The sequence below is a fragment of the Schistocerca cancellata genome, chromosome 7, assembly GCF_023864275.1.
Source record: "Schistocerca cancellata isolate TAMUIC-IGC-003103 chromosome 7, iqSchCanc2.1, whole genome shotgun sequence".
In the NCBI taxonomy this organism is placed as follows: domain Eukaryota; kingdom Metazoa; phylum Arthropoda; class Insecta; order Orthoptera; family Acrididae; genus Schistocerca; species Schistocerca cancellata.
The window spans coordinates 340,493,326-340,510,868 of NC_064632.1; the positions used below are offsets into that span (position 1 = coordinate 340,493,326).

A 17,543-nucleotide genomic window follows, 5' to 3' on the forward strand; every position below is an offset into this window, starting at 1 on the left:
ATTGCTGAATGTAATGACTTGTTTTTGGTGGAATATATGAATTCATACTCTTGTTTTGATGTGGTGAGCATGAGATTGACAATTATTGACCTTGTTATTATAAGGTTGATTGCTGGATTTTATATTTGTTTCTTGTATTGGTTGCTTCTCAGCATATGACAGAATTTCTAGGGATATTGTTTCATATTCCAATGTTACAGTTTGGTTGTGAGTTAGCAAAGTCAATGGATGCGATTGGAGGAAATTCACTGTTATGGCAGACAGATCTTATCATAGCCTTCTGATCATTTCAAAAACTTCGTAGAGTATTTTCAGAATATCCTGATTTCTGGTGTGACTGTTAGGCAGGAACCTAAGAGAAAACCCGAAATATTACTGAATATTCTGTTTTATTTGACAGCATTCTGTGCAAGTTATGTAGCCTTAGAACAACAAGGAAACAGCTCTGTCGGATGTTGCTAACATATAGTAGATTTCATTATCTTGAAAGGAGTACTTTATTTATTTATTTATTATAAAAAAGATAAGTATGTATGACATATACTTAAAGACACTGGGTGACATAGTTTTACGCTCTTGTGGGCAAAACGTAACAGTGAATTGTAGTTTATTCATCTCATGACATACACTTGCAATCAATTTATTTTGCTTACAGGAGACTTGTCAAAGATTTACAGTACAATTACAATGGTTTTTATACTAATAAATAATAATATAACACTAAAATGTATTTATATATTTATAGTGGGATATGTAACAGTTTGTATTTAGCTCAAATTACCATTTTGTTCTGCATGAATTCATCCACTGAGTAATAGCATTTCCGTATCAGTGTTACAGCTTTTTTTTTCTGTGGAACTAAATTCATCGGCATTAACTTTTGACTAGTATATTGACTAGTCCCTGTGTATTCATAGTCAGAATCTGCAAAGCATATAATCCTTTTGGTTTGAGAACCATATCATAGTGTCTTAACTTGCCTCCAGTACTCGGCAGTTTCTTATTGTAGAAGTTTTCACCAGGTTTTAAGCTCAGTCCAGTTTACAGATCCTAAGACTGATCATTTCCTGTTCTGAGCAATTCTGTTGGGTTACCTCAACTAGGTATCTAAATTTCTTCACAAGAGTAATCTATCCTTGGTTTAAAACCATCCCTTCTGTCCCATCACTGATGTTTGCCACATATTATGTTTTTTCAAAGGGGACCTATAATCCTGCTTCCTCAGCTATCTCTGTCAATTGCTCAGTCTTTATGTTTGCTGAGTTAACACTCTTGGCAAAAATGGCTAGGTCATCCACAAAGATCAAGTAATCATTGTACACCCCTTTCAGTTTGATCCCTAGTCTTATCCATTCTTCTTCATTCAGTGCGTTCCTCCATTCTCTAATGACTTTTTCCAAAACACAGATAAACAAGAGTGGAGAGATTCCATTGCATTGTTTGATCCAGTTTTGATTTCAAAGGGCTCCGAGATCTTCCTATGAATTTCACTTTGATACAGTGTTAGTTAGAGTCTGCTTAATCAGACTTATTGATGTGTTATCCACTTGAGATTCTTCCAGAACAGTGATGATGGCTCACGGTCAACTGAGTCATGTGCTTTTTTTAAATCAATCAATACAACCACATAGTCATACCTACCAGTCATCTCATTCCTGACTATGCTTTCCAGACCGAAAATCTGTTCTGTGTAAGAACATCCTTTTCTGAATCTGGTCTGATATTAACTAGTATGTTCATTGAGATGATCTTCAGCTCTGTTCTGGACTGCTTTCGAGAGGATATTGTATGGAACAGATAGTAATAAAATATGCCTGTAATTATTATATCCTTTCTGTCTCACTTTTTATGGAGTGGGTGGATTAGTGCCGACTGCCACTCATCTCTCCATATATCCTCAGAGTTCATCCAGTATGTTCAGAGTATCTTCTTTTGCAGTTTCAGGAGCTTTGCCACAGTTGATTCCTCTCCAGCTAATTCATTATTCAGCTCAACATTACACTTTACAGGTAGTGAAAATTTGTGAAGCTGTGCTTGGATTCGCTAGTATGTCAACATCTGTGAATTTTAGAACAATCATCAGCAACTATAAGATTTAGAAAGAATCAGAGAAACACATTACCCAATCAATAGGCTAGTAGTGTGAAACATACATAATCGATTAGTCAAATTGAAACAAAAATGTTATTTAGTTTAAAGCTATGGATACTGCCCTCTCATTCATTTTATAGTGATAACATCTTGCTTATATCACAAATTAATATACCTTTTACTAGGTTTGTTCATTCAGTGAAAATTTACAGGTAGTATTGTGGCAACACTGAGGCTAGTCGACACAGATGTACAGAAAGTGAGTGTAGTTTTGCCAACACTGGTTGAAATGCTGAGAACTGGTGGACTAAAAATTAATGGAACCAATGGTGCTCCCTTAAGTATACCACCTCAGAACATCACAATCATCCAGCAGACAATGGAACCACCTGGTGTGTAACTTTTTTCATCACTGATAAATATTAATTTTCTTGTAGTTGTTCATCTACAATTCCCTTCTACCACTTTCTTCTTGTGGTTGTTACCTTTCATAGTAACTTAACTATATTACTTACATTTTATTTGAACTTTTTTATTATCTCTTTACTTATAATTTTTATGATAGGCTGATTTGATACCATTTGTACTTAGATTTATAATAAGTCTGCTCTTGAGATGGTCTGTTCCATGCAATATAAATTTATGTAATACATTTGTGTACAGTTTTAATTTTCAAGCCACGGCAATTTTTAGGTGTGCCTCAGTCAGTAAAAATGGGACTATTGTAGGATCACCTTGTTGTCTGTCTGTCTGCCGGTCTGACTGTTGAAACCCCTTTGTCTCAAGAATTGGCAGTGTACATAACTTAAACTTCTAAGTCAATGCAATCAAAAGATGTGGGCATATAGTTCAAATATTGTGATACTTGAAAACTCACTCATCAAAACCTATAGATGAACTATCTATAAATACGTTATCCTGATGGTTGAGCAATAAACCACATGCCTGCAAACTGAGAGGTCATGGGATTGTATCTTGGTCAGACCGTGGATTTTTCAGTCTTTATTTTAAACTAGCCTTCACCTCCCAATGATATGAGGAATCAACAGAAACAATATGTGGTCCAGATTCCATATTAAACAGTAGGTATCCTTGCCACAGTTGGGTAACTGAGGTAGGTTATATTTGGGGTATGTTACAGACACACAAGTTGCTGAAGTGGTATCCAGTAGAAAGACTTGCACCAGGCTGTTGGGTCATGGGTGATTATTACTATTATCTATATACATAATTACATTTGTGCTGAAACCTCAGAGTGTGACTCCTTCTCACACTTGTCTGGTTTTTTGTTAACTCCTTAGGGTGACAGCAAGTACAAATGTCGAAAGCTCAATAATTTTTGCACTATTGATGTGGCTTGAAAACTGAGAACATTCTCTCCTTCTTTGCCAGCATGAAAGAATTAGAGGACATGTTCATTTATAAACAATTTATTTTAATCATAAAACTATTCTGTGGGATATTGAATTCTGTGAGTCCAAGAACTGCTGCATATTGAAAGTAGTGTCGATGGTAACATTAACTTCATGTTTTGAATGTGCCTTTAATACAACTGAAAATAAAGTTGTTCTGTACAGACAAATAGCACACTGATTTAAAGGTTCCCACATTTTTCTGCTTACCTCATTTTTATGTATTTTAAAAGTTATTCTGTAGAGAAGGCATAAAAGTTAATAATCTCCTAACGAGATGAGAGATGATATGTTGAATGAAAAGATGTAAATAGCTTATATAGTTAAGATAAGACTGATAAATTAAGATGTAAAATATTTTATACTTCACTGCAAATTTACTTTCTGTAACAGAATTTAGCATAAAATGTCAATCTAGAAAGCCATAATGATGTACATTATTTTATTTTATTGTTTTGATTGCAAAGTTTTTTGAATAGAATTACCAGTTTGCTATACAATAGCAATCTTACTATAGAAGTAAAAGAAAGTTCATTACTAGCTACTACATTAAGAAATAAAAATATGGATGACAGAAGTATAATAAAAAGCCAATATACCTCATTCTGCTGTGCAGCAGTAAGTCATAACATGTAAAAATAATGTGAGTCAAAATTGCCACTTCATGCCAGTTATATAAATGATGTAAATCTACCCCAGAGGTCATTAGTGCATGCGCAACATACAAATAATTATACAAAGTAACTGAAACTAAGTTTGTTTAAAAGTAAAGTTCTTAAAAATATTTGCAGTTGTATATGAGAAAGCAACCATATGAAAAAAATATTTGCCTTCTGACAGTTCAAAACTAGCCAGAATTTAAAAACATGTCCAAAAAATAAGAATGTTTAGATCATTCTGAAAATAAATATATTGTGATGGCTGTAAACTTAGTCTCATAAAGGAAGAAGACGGAATAAACTTTGAGAAAATGCATGTTGTCCTATTCCCTCATATTCCAGTCCATGTTTTGATTAAAGTAATAATTAATAAAAATAAAAATGAAACAGGAACAGACATGAAGTAATGAAAAACAGTAACTTATAGGAGTAACTTACAAGAGTAACATAAATAACAGACAATATAATTTATAGTGGGGAGGTAGTGAAGGGCAGCTTGTTACTAGGAACTGAAATGCAAGGAAATAAGTTCTTCAAAGATTCTGAAGTAAAAGTTTTGAAGTTACTTTGCTCATTAAGAACAAAATCAGGATGCTGTCTCTTACTAGCAGATTTAAGTTCCTCCAGAATGTTGAAGTACCGTACCTATTTTTGGAAGCAGTGTGCAAAATCATTAAATTTCTAAATCTGTGAAGAACTTATTTCCTGACATTCGGGTTCCTAGTGAAAGTGTTATTGCGTACCATCAAAGGCTTTCAGAGGTTAATAGTGGCACCTTCATCTACACAGCTTTGAGGATTTTCAGTACATGGGGCAGGGTGCTGCTTCCTGCAGGATCATCCACTACCTTCAATATCACAACAAGAATTGTAGATGTATTTTTTATTTTTTATTTTGTGTGGTATAGAAAAGCAGTGTCTTTAATGTTGTTGTCCCACATCTGGTAACTCCCTTTTCAGGTATGATGTTCACAAAGGTAAATCTTAGATGCTAGTAAGTTTGTTGAATATTTTGTATGTTTTATGTTTAAATGTAGTAATACTGTTAATAGTTCTTTATGGAATGAACTCTTCTTATGTTTTAGACAGAAGGAGCTATCTAGTAGTTCATGTCAGATAATTTTTATTCCTGTGGTCACAGAAGCTTAACCTTTTTGGTAACTCTCACAAATTCTAGCTGATTGCTGATGTAGAATCTTATTTAGGCCTGTTGTATGTGATACTATGTAATAAAAGCCTGATGTTTTGATAGTAATGAAGAAAATTAAGGGCTTTCTCAAAATGACGTGATAACTGACACTTCATCATTTCACAATGTACAAAATTTCTCTTACTGTCCCACTAATATTTTACATGTCTAATTTTATTCATTGATATCACTCTGAAAAACTTCACATTTACTTTTCTTGAGTGGTATTTTGTTGCCATCTGCATAATAATAGTGGCTCTTCATCCACATTCTATTTGCATCATTGATCTTCACTGTGAGGTGTCTGTATTTTAGTAAAAATTATATTTACAATATTTATGAAGGTGTAAAAAATGAAACTGATTCAGAAAATAACTTATCCTAGTTAGTGAAGATGAGAATTGTTCTTCAAAGGAGATACAGCACCCAAAATGTGAGACATACATAACAGCTCTACTTAGTTGTATTTTATATTAAATTTCAGTTCCTCCAGTGTGTGGGGTTTTTTGAGTACACATGACACTTTAACCTACCCCATGGCTAGTCAGGCTGTTTTGGATATTTTACTGCCTTTGCTGAAGGTCCTTTCCCCACCAAACACATCATGAATTCAAGTACTCACACTCATTGCTTCTGTTCTAGTCCCTAATTGTCTACTTGATATTTACATCATGATGTCACAAAGTACCAGGACACTTTTTCAACCAGTTTGACTATGGCTGATGAAACACACATTATCAACTTCCGTGGTTTGAATACTACTGATATGTAAAAATCATATTTTCATTTTTTCTTTAATATATATATATATGACCCTAAACGCTCAAGTCTTGTCTTAAGTTCATTTTTGTTCATTTACTTGTTATTTCAGTGCATGTATGGCAGTGTGCTAAAATATGTCAACCGCTGTCTTTCAGAGGAACAATATGCAGTTGTGTATGCTGTTAGTGGGACAGTGGTTGTAACCTCAGCAGCTGTTGTCACCGCCATAGCAACTGCCATATTTGTGAGAAGACGCACAGAAAAGAAGCACATGCAGATGGTACAGGTAAAATTTAATTTGTGTCATATGGCTTACACTGTAACAACTGATGTACAGATTCATACAGTATTATTTAATGTCGTAGATTTTTATGAAATTAAAATTTCTAGTTATTTACAAATTTTCATATAAGACATGAACATATGGTATATGTTTTTCAGTTTTGATATCCTGTAGAATAGTAAATTATTCAAAAGTATCTTTTGAATGTTCCTACCCTGCACTATTTTTCAAGGTAATCATCCAATTTCTGTGAATGTGTTTGTATATTTTGTATAGAAAAAGCTTTTCTTGTCCTAAATTTTATAGTGGGCTCAAGATGCAAACTGCTGAGGCATTAACTCAAATACAGCGTGAAAATTTCAACAGCACAAATATTCAATCAGTGTAACTGTGTTCATTATGTATTACCACACTTACCACCTCATGCATCTTTAAAGAATTGCAGTGCTTCCTCTGAAAGAATCATTATTATTTTAAATCAATCCCATGAAATGTTATTTTGCAACTGCTAAACAACCTTTGTAGGAAAGGAGTCCTTTTTGTAATTGCCAGAATGTGACAAGGCTTGTTCTATGCATCAGCAGAGACTCTTTCAGTTCATTACCTGACATTTGTCACCATGTGTACATTGGATAAATTAGGCCCAATTCCAAACTGTGTAGTTTTAGATGGTCAACAATTGTTTTAGCCATTCCTAAACTGTCGACATGCTTCCATTTAAAACAAGATACTGGCCATCAAACGTCTTCCTTCTACAAATGTGACAAATAACAGATACTTCCAGAATATTCTGTGCATTCTGTTACTTTCATGTGGTCATGCATTACATGTCAAGACATTACACACGAGGCTGAGTAACTTATCCACATCTTCAAGAACCACATGTAAAATGAGATTATGGACAACTCCTCTGAGGTGATTTTTATAGTATTTCTCAGCACATATGGAATGACAGCTGTCAGCTGCCACATTGCATCAGGAATAATTCATGATCAGCAGTTGAGAATGATTTCCACTTCCACCATACTACATTTCTGATAGCAACCTGTCATTTGACAGTGCATTTTTCAGCAAAGATAGTAGTACAGATGAATATCTTCATGACTGAGTGACAGAAAACATTGTTTGCCAGCAAGATAATAACACATATGGTATCACCACTACACCAAAATAATCATCTGCAGTCATCAACCTTTCCAGAAGACAAGAATCCATGAGCTGTTCGGCAACTCTTTTCATATGGTTGTTCAGCCACTCCAGGACTCACTCGAAAAGGATGTCCAATGCTCTGAATATTCATCACATTTTCAGCTACTGGCTGAGTGCTGTGAGGACAACTACTTCAAACCAGTGCCACCTCTGAATCATCTGTAGGCTGCTGAGGATGACACTAGTAAGCTGACGTCTGTCAGCATGCTGCCACAAAGATCTAACATAATCATGTGTATGTATGCCCATGTATCATAAACAAGAAGGAAGCCTCTGGTAACTTGGTTTGACAATTATGAAACTTAAACAAGTTTGTACAAGTGAAAATTCAAGCAGAGATTGTATAAACCACTATTCATAGCATTTGAATAAGGCAGTTAAATCCACTGTCAAAATATTGCATGTTAAATTAGAAGTATCTACCCAACTGGACAGACACAGATCGTTTTAATTTTTCATATCCCCATTTCAAAGCAGTGATCTTTTTTATTGCTATTTGTTTATTGCCTGTATAAGCCTTTTGAAATAGCATATTCTGTGCACTCTTTAAATTTATTTGAACTGGATTTTTTTGTTACCATCTGCAACTAATGCATTTCTACCATTCTGCTGTTACACTCAACCATCACTACATTAAGTGTAGTTGGCCACTGCGGCTGAGCGATTCTAGGCACTTCAGTCTGGAACCGCGCTGCTGCTATGGTCGCAGGTTCGAATCCTGCCTCAGGCATGGATGTGTGTGATGTCCTTAGGTTAGTTAGGTTTAAGTAGTTCTACATCTAGGGGACTGATGACCTCAGATGTTAAGTCCCATAGTGCTCAGAGCCATTTGAACCATACATTAAGTGTTTTTGTTATGTTCATGCTGTAGTCTTAATGTAGGCTTTTGATTTTCATATTGGTTTCTAATTACCAGTATCAAATGTCCTCAGTTCACACAAATCACTGTACTTCATGCCATTTTTACTGGTTTACACTGTCAGGTAGTGCATTCTCTGACATTAAGAGCTGTTTTCTAGTTTCTGTTCATAATTCACCTTATTTTTACTTCTTGTGCTCTAGTATCATGTCCCTTTCTGAAACGTGCTACCCTCATGGTAACTGTTCATCCATGTAACATTTAAATATGTTCAGGATGACTTTGAAGAGAAAACACATTATTGTTTGCAATTAATCTTAACTTGTAGTAGATACACCACAAAAGACCACTTATTTACCATGCCCATCATTCAGAATGCACCTTTCCTCTGCCTATCAGTTTATTAGTATTCTTCAACTGTAATCCTGTGGAGTGACCTTACAGAGTGCTATCGACTGAAGACACCTAAACAGGCACAGAAAATAATTTTTCTTAAATAGAATGGATTAGGATATGCTGTGTCTTCCATTCCAGCATTATCATCTGAGTTTTGGACTGGTAATGACATTAGTGTATCTATCTACTATTTAGATAATCATAGTTTACTGTTCTGTTATCGTTTTCTTAGTGAGAAGGTATGAGTGATGTGATGTAGGATATGGCCTTGACCTGCAAAATTATGATGTATGTCACATAGTGGACAGTGCTGAGGCATATGACATAGTTATCCCCAAGACATACTTCAAGATAAGAGTAACACATATCCCTAGACCAGTAAAGGTCATGCTACTCAGATCACTTACTAGATGATTTTACAGGGATATCTGAAGATGGTGACAAGTACCATAGCAATTTTATACGACAGTGTTGCCCCAAAACCAGTTAGTTCCAGACAACCCAAAAAACTTAAGATTGGTCGGGAAGAAATCATATGATGGAGAAGGGATTCTCAACAGAACACATTTATGACAGCCTTCTCAATTAACCCAGATGAATCAATGGAAGACGTATGAAAAGTTACTGCAAAAAGATACATCAGACCAGATCAGTAACTTCGACAAAAACAATCCAAAAATATATTGCTAAACAAACCTGGTAGCAGATCGTTGAAAACCAGAAGGTGATCAAGGAAAAAAAGATAATTTTTAAAACCTGATGGTACATTTCTTGATACTTTCAGTGATATTGACTCCAAAAATTAGCAGCAGAAAGAGCAGTAGATGCTGAAAAAGTCTGGCACTGTCAGGATCTGTACAATCATTTTGATCTGCTGTCAGGAAAAAACGACATTTATTGCCTTGGCATGTCACAGAACTGCTCAACCCAGGGAACTGGGCTTGTCATGCATATCAATGGAGCCAACAATAAACAGTGATGAGATCAAACAAGCCATCTCCAGTGATGATCAGACTATTTTGCTGATGTCAGCAACAAAGAATTTGCACCTCCACCAATCACAAATTCTGGTTCTATCTCTGGATCATGTACCTAATTACAGCTGAGGAAGTTGTGATTGCCTATCAGTAAGATGAAAAATGGTTAAGCAGCTCACTCATGTAGCTGTGGAAATCTGGTTAATGTCTGCGATGTCTGTTTCAGAATTCCTTGCCACACTTTTCAACCCGATAACTACTGAGAACAAACTTTCTTGCACATGGACAATTATCACAACAGTTTCAGTCTTGTAGGCTACAGGAGATGTGAGTGACTGCTCAACTTACTATCCTGTTTGAGTTCTCTACCACACACTGATAATATTTGAATGCATGCTGGACAGTAGACTCAAGGGAATAGTCACAGTAACATCCACAGAGTCTGGATCCATTAAGGACCACGGCATTATCTATGCAATCCATACCACATGTCTATTGATAACAAAGCATAGGGAGAAACAGAAGTGTGTGCACATTGCATTTCTGGACCTAGAAAACGCATTAATTGATTCTCACATGACCTCATCTGGCAAACTCTTCATTGTCATGAAGTCCTGGAGGTCTATGTGAGCCAGGTACAGCTTCAATATTGTAATACCACTTGTGTGGTCCTGAGCCCAGCTGGAGTTACTGCACCTTTTGTTATCACTTTTAGTGTTCAGCAAGTCTCTGCCCTATCACCACCATCATGCACCCTCTGAAGGGAAAGAACAGTGGTTGACTTACAAACACCACATTCTTGTACACTTCGTTATGTGGATGATGGATCCTAGCCCAACAAACATGCCTTGAACTCCAGCATGAGGTATAAACTTGAATGAACAGGCTGGCTGAGAATCAGCTGTGCCTTAATACTCCAAAGACTGAATAACTGGAATGTGGCACCCAAATCAGTGGTACTATCAGAATCAATTACCAAAACTTGCAGCAGCCCATGAATTTTAAATACGTGGATCCATTGTGACTTCAAACTATAATGTCACTTCTGATATCGGATTGAGGATAAACTCAGTCTGATTCAAGTGGATACAAGTTACAAGAGTCTTCTGTGATAAAAAAGATTTCCTGACATCTGTAGGTAAAAATTTAAAAGCCCACAGTCTGACCAGCAGCCATTTAACATGCAGAGTGTGATCCAAATGTGGAAAAGAATGAGGCAACTATTCGCACAGTGGAGGCAAATATTATTTGATGGACTTTCAGAATGACTCAAAATAACCAAATGGTGAAGGAGCTTGTTGGGCGAAGATTTAACATAATTCCAGTTATGGATAAAGTGAGGAAAGCTCATCTTCACTGACGTGGTCAAGTAATGAGAATGAAGGACAACTCTGTTGCAAACCCAGTCACCAAATTTTTCCAGGTGGCATTTGAACACATGGTAACAAAGCAGGCAACTAAGAATAGCAAGTTCAACAGGCAAGACAATTCTTTTAAACCCAAAAATAACAAAAACAGAATGAAATGGATGGGATACACCAGCACAGCAGATCTCCTGCATGTGTGACACATGCTAAGAAAGAGTTTACTATTATGTGGTGTGCTATTGTGTAGAAACAACTACATCTAAAAAATCATGAACTTACATAACTGAACATGAAATGTGATGAACTCAGTGAACCATGAAAGAACAAAGACTGTGAACAGATTTTCCAGTTATTTCATGTTTTGCAAAAACTCACTATTGAAGAAAAATGTCCTTATGTTATTAATGTCTTATTCATGTTCTTTCTTTTAAAACATTCTTATGCCATAGATGTTGATTCCTCCTCTCCCTCTCTTCATTTGTCAGATAACAATTGATATTGTTGTTGTGATCTTTAGTCAATAGTCAGGTTTGATGCAGCTTTTCAGGCTAGTCTATCCTGTGTCAGTTTCTTCATCTCTGAGTAACTACAGCAATAAACATCTACTTGAACCTGGTTACTGTTTTCATCCCTTGAGCTCCCTCTACAACTTTTAGTCCCCACTCTTCCCTCAGTACCAAACTGAATATTCCTTGATGGCTCAAAACATATCCTACCAACCATTACTTTATTTAGTAAAGTTGTGCTATAAATTTCTTTTCTCCCCAATTCAAACCATTATCTACTCAGTAGTTATGCTCTCTACCCATATAATCTATGGCATTCTTCTACAGCACCACATTTCAAAAGCTTCATACTCTTTTGTCTGAACTGCTTATTGCATGTAATCAGAATACTTGCTGGAGCTCTTCCAAGATCATCCTGCAGTCACTTATTTAAAGAGCTAGAGATCTTCACTGTAGCCTCACAATATATATATATTCACTTATGAAATTTGTTATTAACAATCCAAACGAATTCAAAAGTAATAGCAGTGTATATGGCTACAACACTAGGAGAAAGGATGATCTTCACTACTCAAGGTTAAATCTAACTTTGGCTCAGAAGAGGGTAAATTATGCTGCCACAAAAGTCTTTGGTCACTTACCTAATAGCATCAAAAGTCTAACAGATAGCCATATAGCATTTAAAAGGAAATTTAACCTGTCTTGTAAGATAAGATGTAAGGTCAGTACTGTCTCGCATGGTCTTACATTTCTCTGAAGCCCAAAATTATCTTCACTGAGGTCGGCTTCTGTAAATAATTCATTTCAGTATTATGCAACCATGACTTATTAAACTAATAGTTCAGTAGCATTAACACCTGTTAGTACCTGCTTTCTGTGGAATTATTTCTGTCTGAGGGTATTTTGTCTGTCTCATACATCTTGTGCATCAAGTGGAATAGTTCTGAAGGAATTCTGTCTCTTTGAGGGACCTTGTTTCGACTAAGGTCTTTCAGTCATCATCCTCTTCTTTATTTATAACATTGTGTTAAAGTCCATTTCCCTTGTAGATTGACTCTATATATCCCTTCCACTTTTCAGTTTTATCTTTTTTGCTTATTACTGGCTTGCCACCTGAGATCTTGATATTCGTACAGTTGCTCATCTTTTCCCCAAAGGTCTCTTTAACCTTCCTATGTGTGATACCTTTTTTTCCCCTAGCTGTACATGCTTCCATGCATTGAATTTGTCCTCTAGCTTGCTGTTTAGACCTATTGCACTTTCTGTCAGTCTCCTTTTTTAGACGCATATATTCCCTTTTCCCTGCTTCATTTTTATAATTTCCCCTTTTGTCAATTAAATGCAATATCATCTGCAATATCTGTGGATTTGTACTTGTCCTTGTCTTTTTACTTATATGTTCATCTGCTGCCCTACTGTTTCATCTCTGAAAGCCACTATTCATCCACTACTGTACACTCTGCTCTTGTTTCAGTGAAAATTTACCTATTGCTCTCTCTGAAACTCTCAATAACCTCTGGTTCTATCAATTTATTCAGGTTTCATCTCCTCAATTTCCAAACTTTTTGCAATTTCTTAAAATTTAATCTACAGTCTGTAACGAATAAATGGTCAGATTCAACATCTACCCCTGAAAATGTATTATAATTTAAAATCTCATTTTTCAATCTCTGCCTTACCATTAGCTAATCAATCTGAAACCTTCTGTTGGTTTCAGATCTCTTCCACATATACAACCTACTTACATTAATCTTAAACAAACTTATAGCAGTGATTTAATTATGTTGTGTGCAAAATTCTATCAGGCAGGTTTGTCTTTCATTTTTTTCCTCCCCCCACCCCCCCAACCCCCACCACCACCCCCCATCTCCACTACCTCCAGTCCGTATTTCCCTACAAATTTTCCTTCTCTTCATTTTCTTACAATTGATATAGTTACCATAAAATAGTTATAACATTAAAATATGAAGTTTTAGTAGATTAAACAATTTTAAAGAAATGGAAGAAAAGGATGAAAAAATTAAAATTATTGATCAATTCTATACTAATGGTTCCATCTTCATGAAATTAATTTGACTGCTCCTGTGTGTTCATTTGTTACATACCACACTGATCCATTTCATGGTTCACTTGGCCTATTGTAGTCCCAGTCTTGAGATTTTCGAATCTCCATTTAATGAAGAGAACCTCTCACCAACTGTATCCAGTGTTGATTCTCTCTAACTCAGTTAAAATATTTCTCACTAAAGGTGTTAGTTTTTCATTATGTTTTGGCACATAGAAGGATCACAGCATTTCTTCCAACAGGGGATTAGTTTTCTGGTACTGTGAAAGAGTTGAGTAGAGTGTGGAATGGGGTTTTGTTGTCTTTATTGGTGAGAGTATGTTCTGTCTGTACACAAGTGATGGACATGCCTTGGTATCTCATAGAGCAGTTTAGCAGCCTCCTCCTGAGTGCATTCACCCATGACACACAGCTCCTATACTTATGTCATAACCATTCAAAAAGGTCTGCTGCCACCTCTGCCTTGGTTAGTATCTAAAAAGAATTCCAATGAAAATGTAATGAAAGCAGCGATTTATTTTCACCTGGTTTGTTAACCATTTGTAACTTTCAGAGAACTGTCATGAGCGGCAAATTTTGAGTAAAACCTACATTTCTCTTGTTGCCATGTTAAAATCTGTCTCTTTTGCCAATAGCTTGTGAAAAAGCACATCCTCAGTACAAAAATAAACATGTACTGTCTTCATTTACGTTGTTACAAAACCCACAGCAGGTCTCATTTCAACGGCTATCGATGGTCCTTAAAAATTACAACTTTTCATCAAAAAAGTCTGTAGCTAGTAGAATAACACAGTAGATAATAATGTTTTGCATAATAACCACATGGAAAAATATTCTCCTCTTTGTCAAAATCTCATTTTGATATCTCAAAGCATTTATAAAAAATTAAGAACTTTGTGGATGTATCATTCTGGCTTTATTTTTGGCTTGTGGGATCACAAAGTCTAAAAAAAACTTCCATATGTTAACTAAATTTTATACACAGCAACATATTATGTAAAATGCAACAAATGCAAATTTGTCGTAACCCCTACTTTTCATTGTATACTTTTTGAATTTCACTTAACTGCAAATATCACAATAAATATGACCATTAACAAAATGATGGGAATGTCATCATGAAGTTGACATCTAAAGCTATAAAATAATAATAATAATAATAATAATAATAATCCCAAGTAGTTTCCATAAAATCATTTGGGAAAGATCACAGGGCATGCACCTTGACTCTGTCATTGTAGCACATCACTGAACAGCCAAAGTGAGCAAACAATGTAGGCTTCCCCTTCCGAACAAACAAATGAACTCGCCCAGCATTTTAGTTGAAAATTCGTCCATGTGCATTGGCCACCATATCCTGTGCAGACTCTATTCATGTACTTCACAAGAAGATGCAAAGTAGAAAACCGGTCAAAATGTTGCTCCAAAAAAAAAAAGTTTTTACCTGTCTGATTTTCAAAGAATATTTTTTACAATTGTGGGTTGGTTGCACCAGCCCATAGTGATGCTATTTGCTCAGGTGCAGATGTGACCATATATTTTCTTTAGTGTTGGACCTATTAAACTTAATTTTGTTGGACAGCTTCCCACAATTAGTACTCAAACTTCTTCTCTGACCTGCAGATGTTTGCTTGAATGAAACAATAACAATCAAAAACATACACTTCATTTAATATGCTCTCATGTACTTGTCTTTAAATAAGCAGCCAGCACCAATGTTTCTGTTTAATCATTCATGTATTAATTACTCAGTGCACAGATACAACCTGCAACACAGTTACAGCACAGTCAGACCGAAACAAGTCTATCTGTGGTAGCAGGAAGTGAACCCTCTACTATAGTTGAGTACAAGGTGACTGTATATGCAAGCATGCCATATATATCAGCACAGAGCATATCTACAACAGAAATATGGGCAACGCCCTGACAAACTAAAAATAGCATATATTAACACAATATATATAAAACTTCCTGCAGATTAAAACTGTGTGCCGGACCGAGACTCGAACTCGAGACCTTTGCCTTTCGCGCGAAAGGCAAAGGTCCCGAGTTCGAGTCTCGATCTGGCACACAGTTTTAATCTGCTAGGAAGTTTCATAACAGTGCACACTCTACTGCAGAATGGAAATCTCATTCTGGGGAAAATATATATACATTACATTCAACTTTTAAACAATGGAAAATGCAGAATGGGATAACAAAAATATCATGAAAAGGATAGATTGCTCCTCGCCATACAGCGGAGATACTGAGTTGCAGATAGGCACAACAAAAAACTGTCAAACAAGTAAGCTTTTGGTCAAAAAGGCCTTCACCAGAATTAGACAACACATGCACAAACCCTTACACAAAAGCAACTTAATCACACAGGACTGCAGTGGTCATGTACATGTGAGTTGCACTTGTGTGCACCTCATATGCCAATCTGTTTATGGGCCAATTAAAGAAGACATTCCTAGTCTCCCAAAATGCCAAACCAATAGACTGGCTCAGGTTCTTTAATGATATTTTCATGATCTGGACTCAGGGTCAAGACACCCTATCCTCATTCCTTCATAACCTCAACACCCCCTCTCCTATCTACTTTGCCTGGTTCTCCTCAACCCATCTTGCACCTTCCTGTAGGTTGACTTCCTCCTCTCTGAAGGCTCCATCCCCACCTCTGTCCACATTAAACCAATCAACCACCAACAGTACCTGCATTTCAACAGCTGTCATCCCTTCCATACACATACAACCTGGCTGGGACAGTGTATCTGCAACGACATGAATTCCCTTGCCCAGTGGGTTGAATGTCTCACTGAGGCCTTCACAGACAGGAACTACCCCCCAAACCTAGTTTGCAAATGGATCTCCTGTGCCATTTCTGCACACATCCCAAATCCTCTCACCATCCTGAGAACTAGCTACAAAGGTGTGCCCCCTTCATTACCCAACATCACCAGAGAAAGGAACAACTGATCCATATCCTTTGTCAGGACTTTGATTACCTATCATCATGCATTGAAATGAGGAACATCCTATGAAAGATCTACCACTCCTTCTGAAATTGTGTTCTGTTGCCTGCCCAGCCTCTACAACTTCCTAGTCTATCCATATGCCACTCTGAACCCAACCCTTGGCCACAGGTATCATATACCTGTAGAAGACCCAGGTGCAAGACCTGCCCAGTCCCCACACTTGGCACTTCCTATTCCAATACTGTCATATGCTTGTCCTACCCCATCACAGATTGGGTCACCTGTGACAGCAACCACATCATATACCAGCTCTGCAGCAATCATTGCACAGCTTTTTACATTGGTACAACTGCCAAAGCTAGATATACAGCAGGATGAATGGTTACTGCCAAACTGTGGCCAATAGCAAAGTAAACCACCCTGTGGCACAACACATGCAGCTGAACATAACATGCTTGATTTCAGTGGCTGCTTCACAACCCAAGCCATCTGGCTCCTCTCCTCTACTACCAGCTTTTCTAAACTGTGCAGTCAGAAGTTATCCTTATAACACATTCTCTGTTCCCGAAATTATCCCAGCCTCAACCTATGGTAACCTACTGTCCCCGCATCCTCCACCCAATGGTTTCCACCCCCTCTGTCCATTACCTCTTCCCTGTTTATTTCCCCGCACCCTCATTGTGTGTCGCCCTCTGCCAACACACCCATCCATCCATCCCCTTCTCCACTCCTCTCCTTTTCTGCTCCCCATTTCTACTCCATCCCTTCCCAACTCCCTGCCCCACAGCCTCACACTCTTGTCAGTCCTC

General features: G+C 36.7%; 1 protein-coding gene across 1 annotated transcript in view; it reads left to right on the plus strand.

Annotated features, from left to right (window-relative positions):
• The window catches only part of LOC126091843 (uncharacterized), a 443,987-nt gene that overhangs the window by 385,644 nt on the left and 40,800 nt on the right, over positions 1-17,543 (plus strand). Inside the window, exons 31-32 of the mRNA XM_049907099.1 lie at positions 2,304-2,483; positions 6,268-6,398. Coding sequence (XP_049763056.1) covers positions 2,304-2,483; positions 6,268-6,398 — 311 coding nt within the window. The remainder of the gene's footprint in view (positions 1-2,303; positions 2,484-6,267; positions 6,399-17,543) is intronic.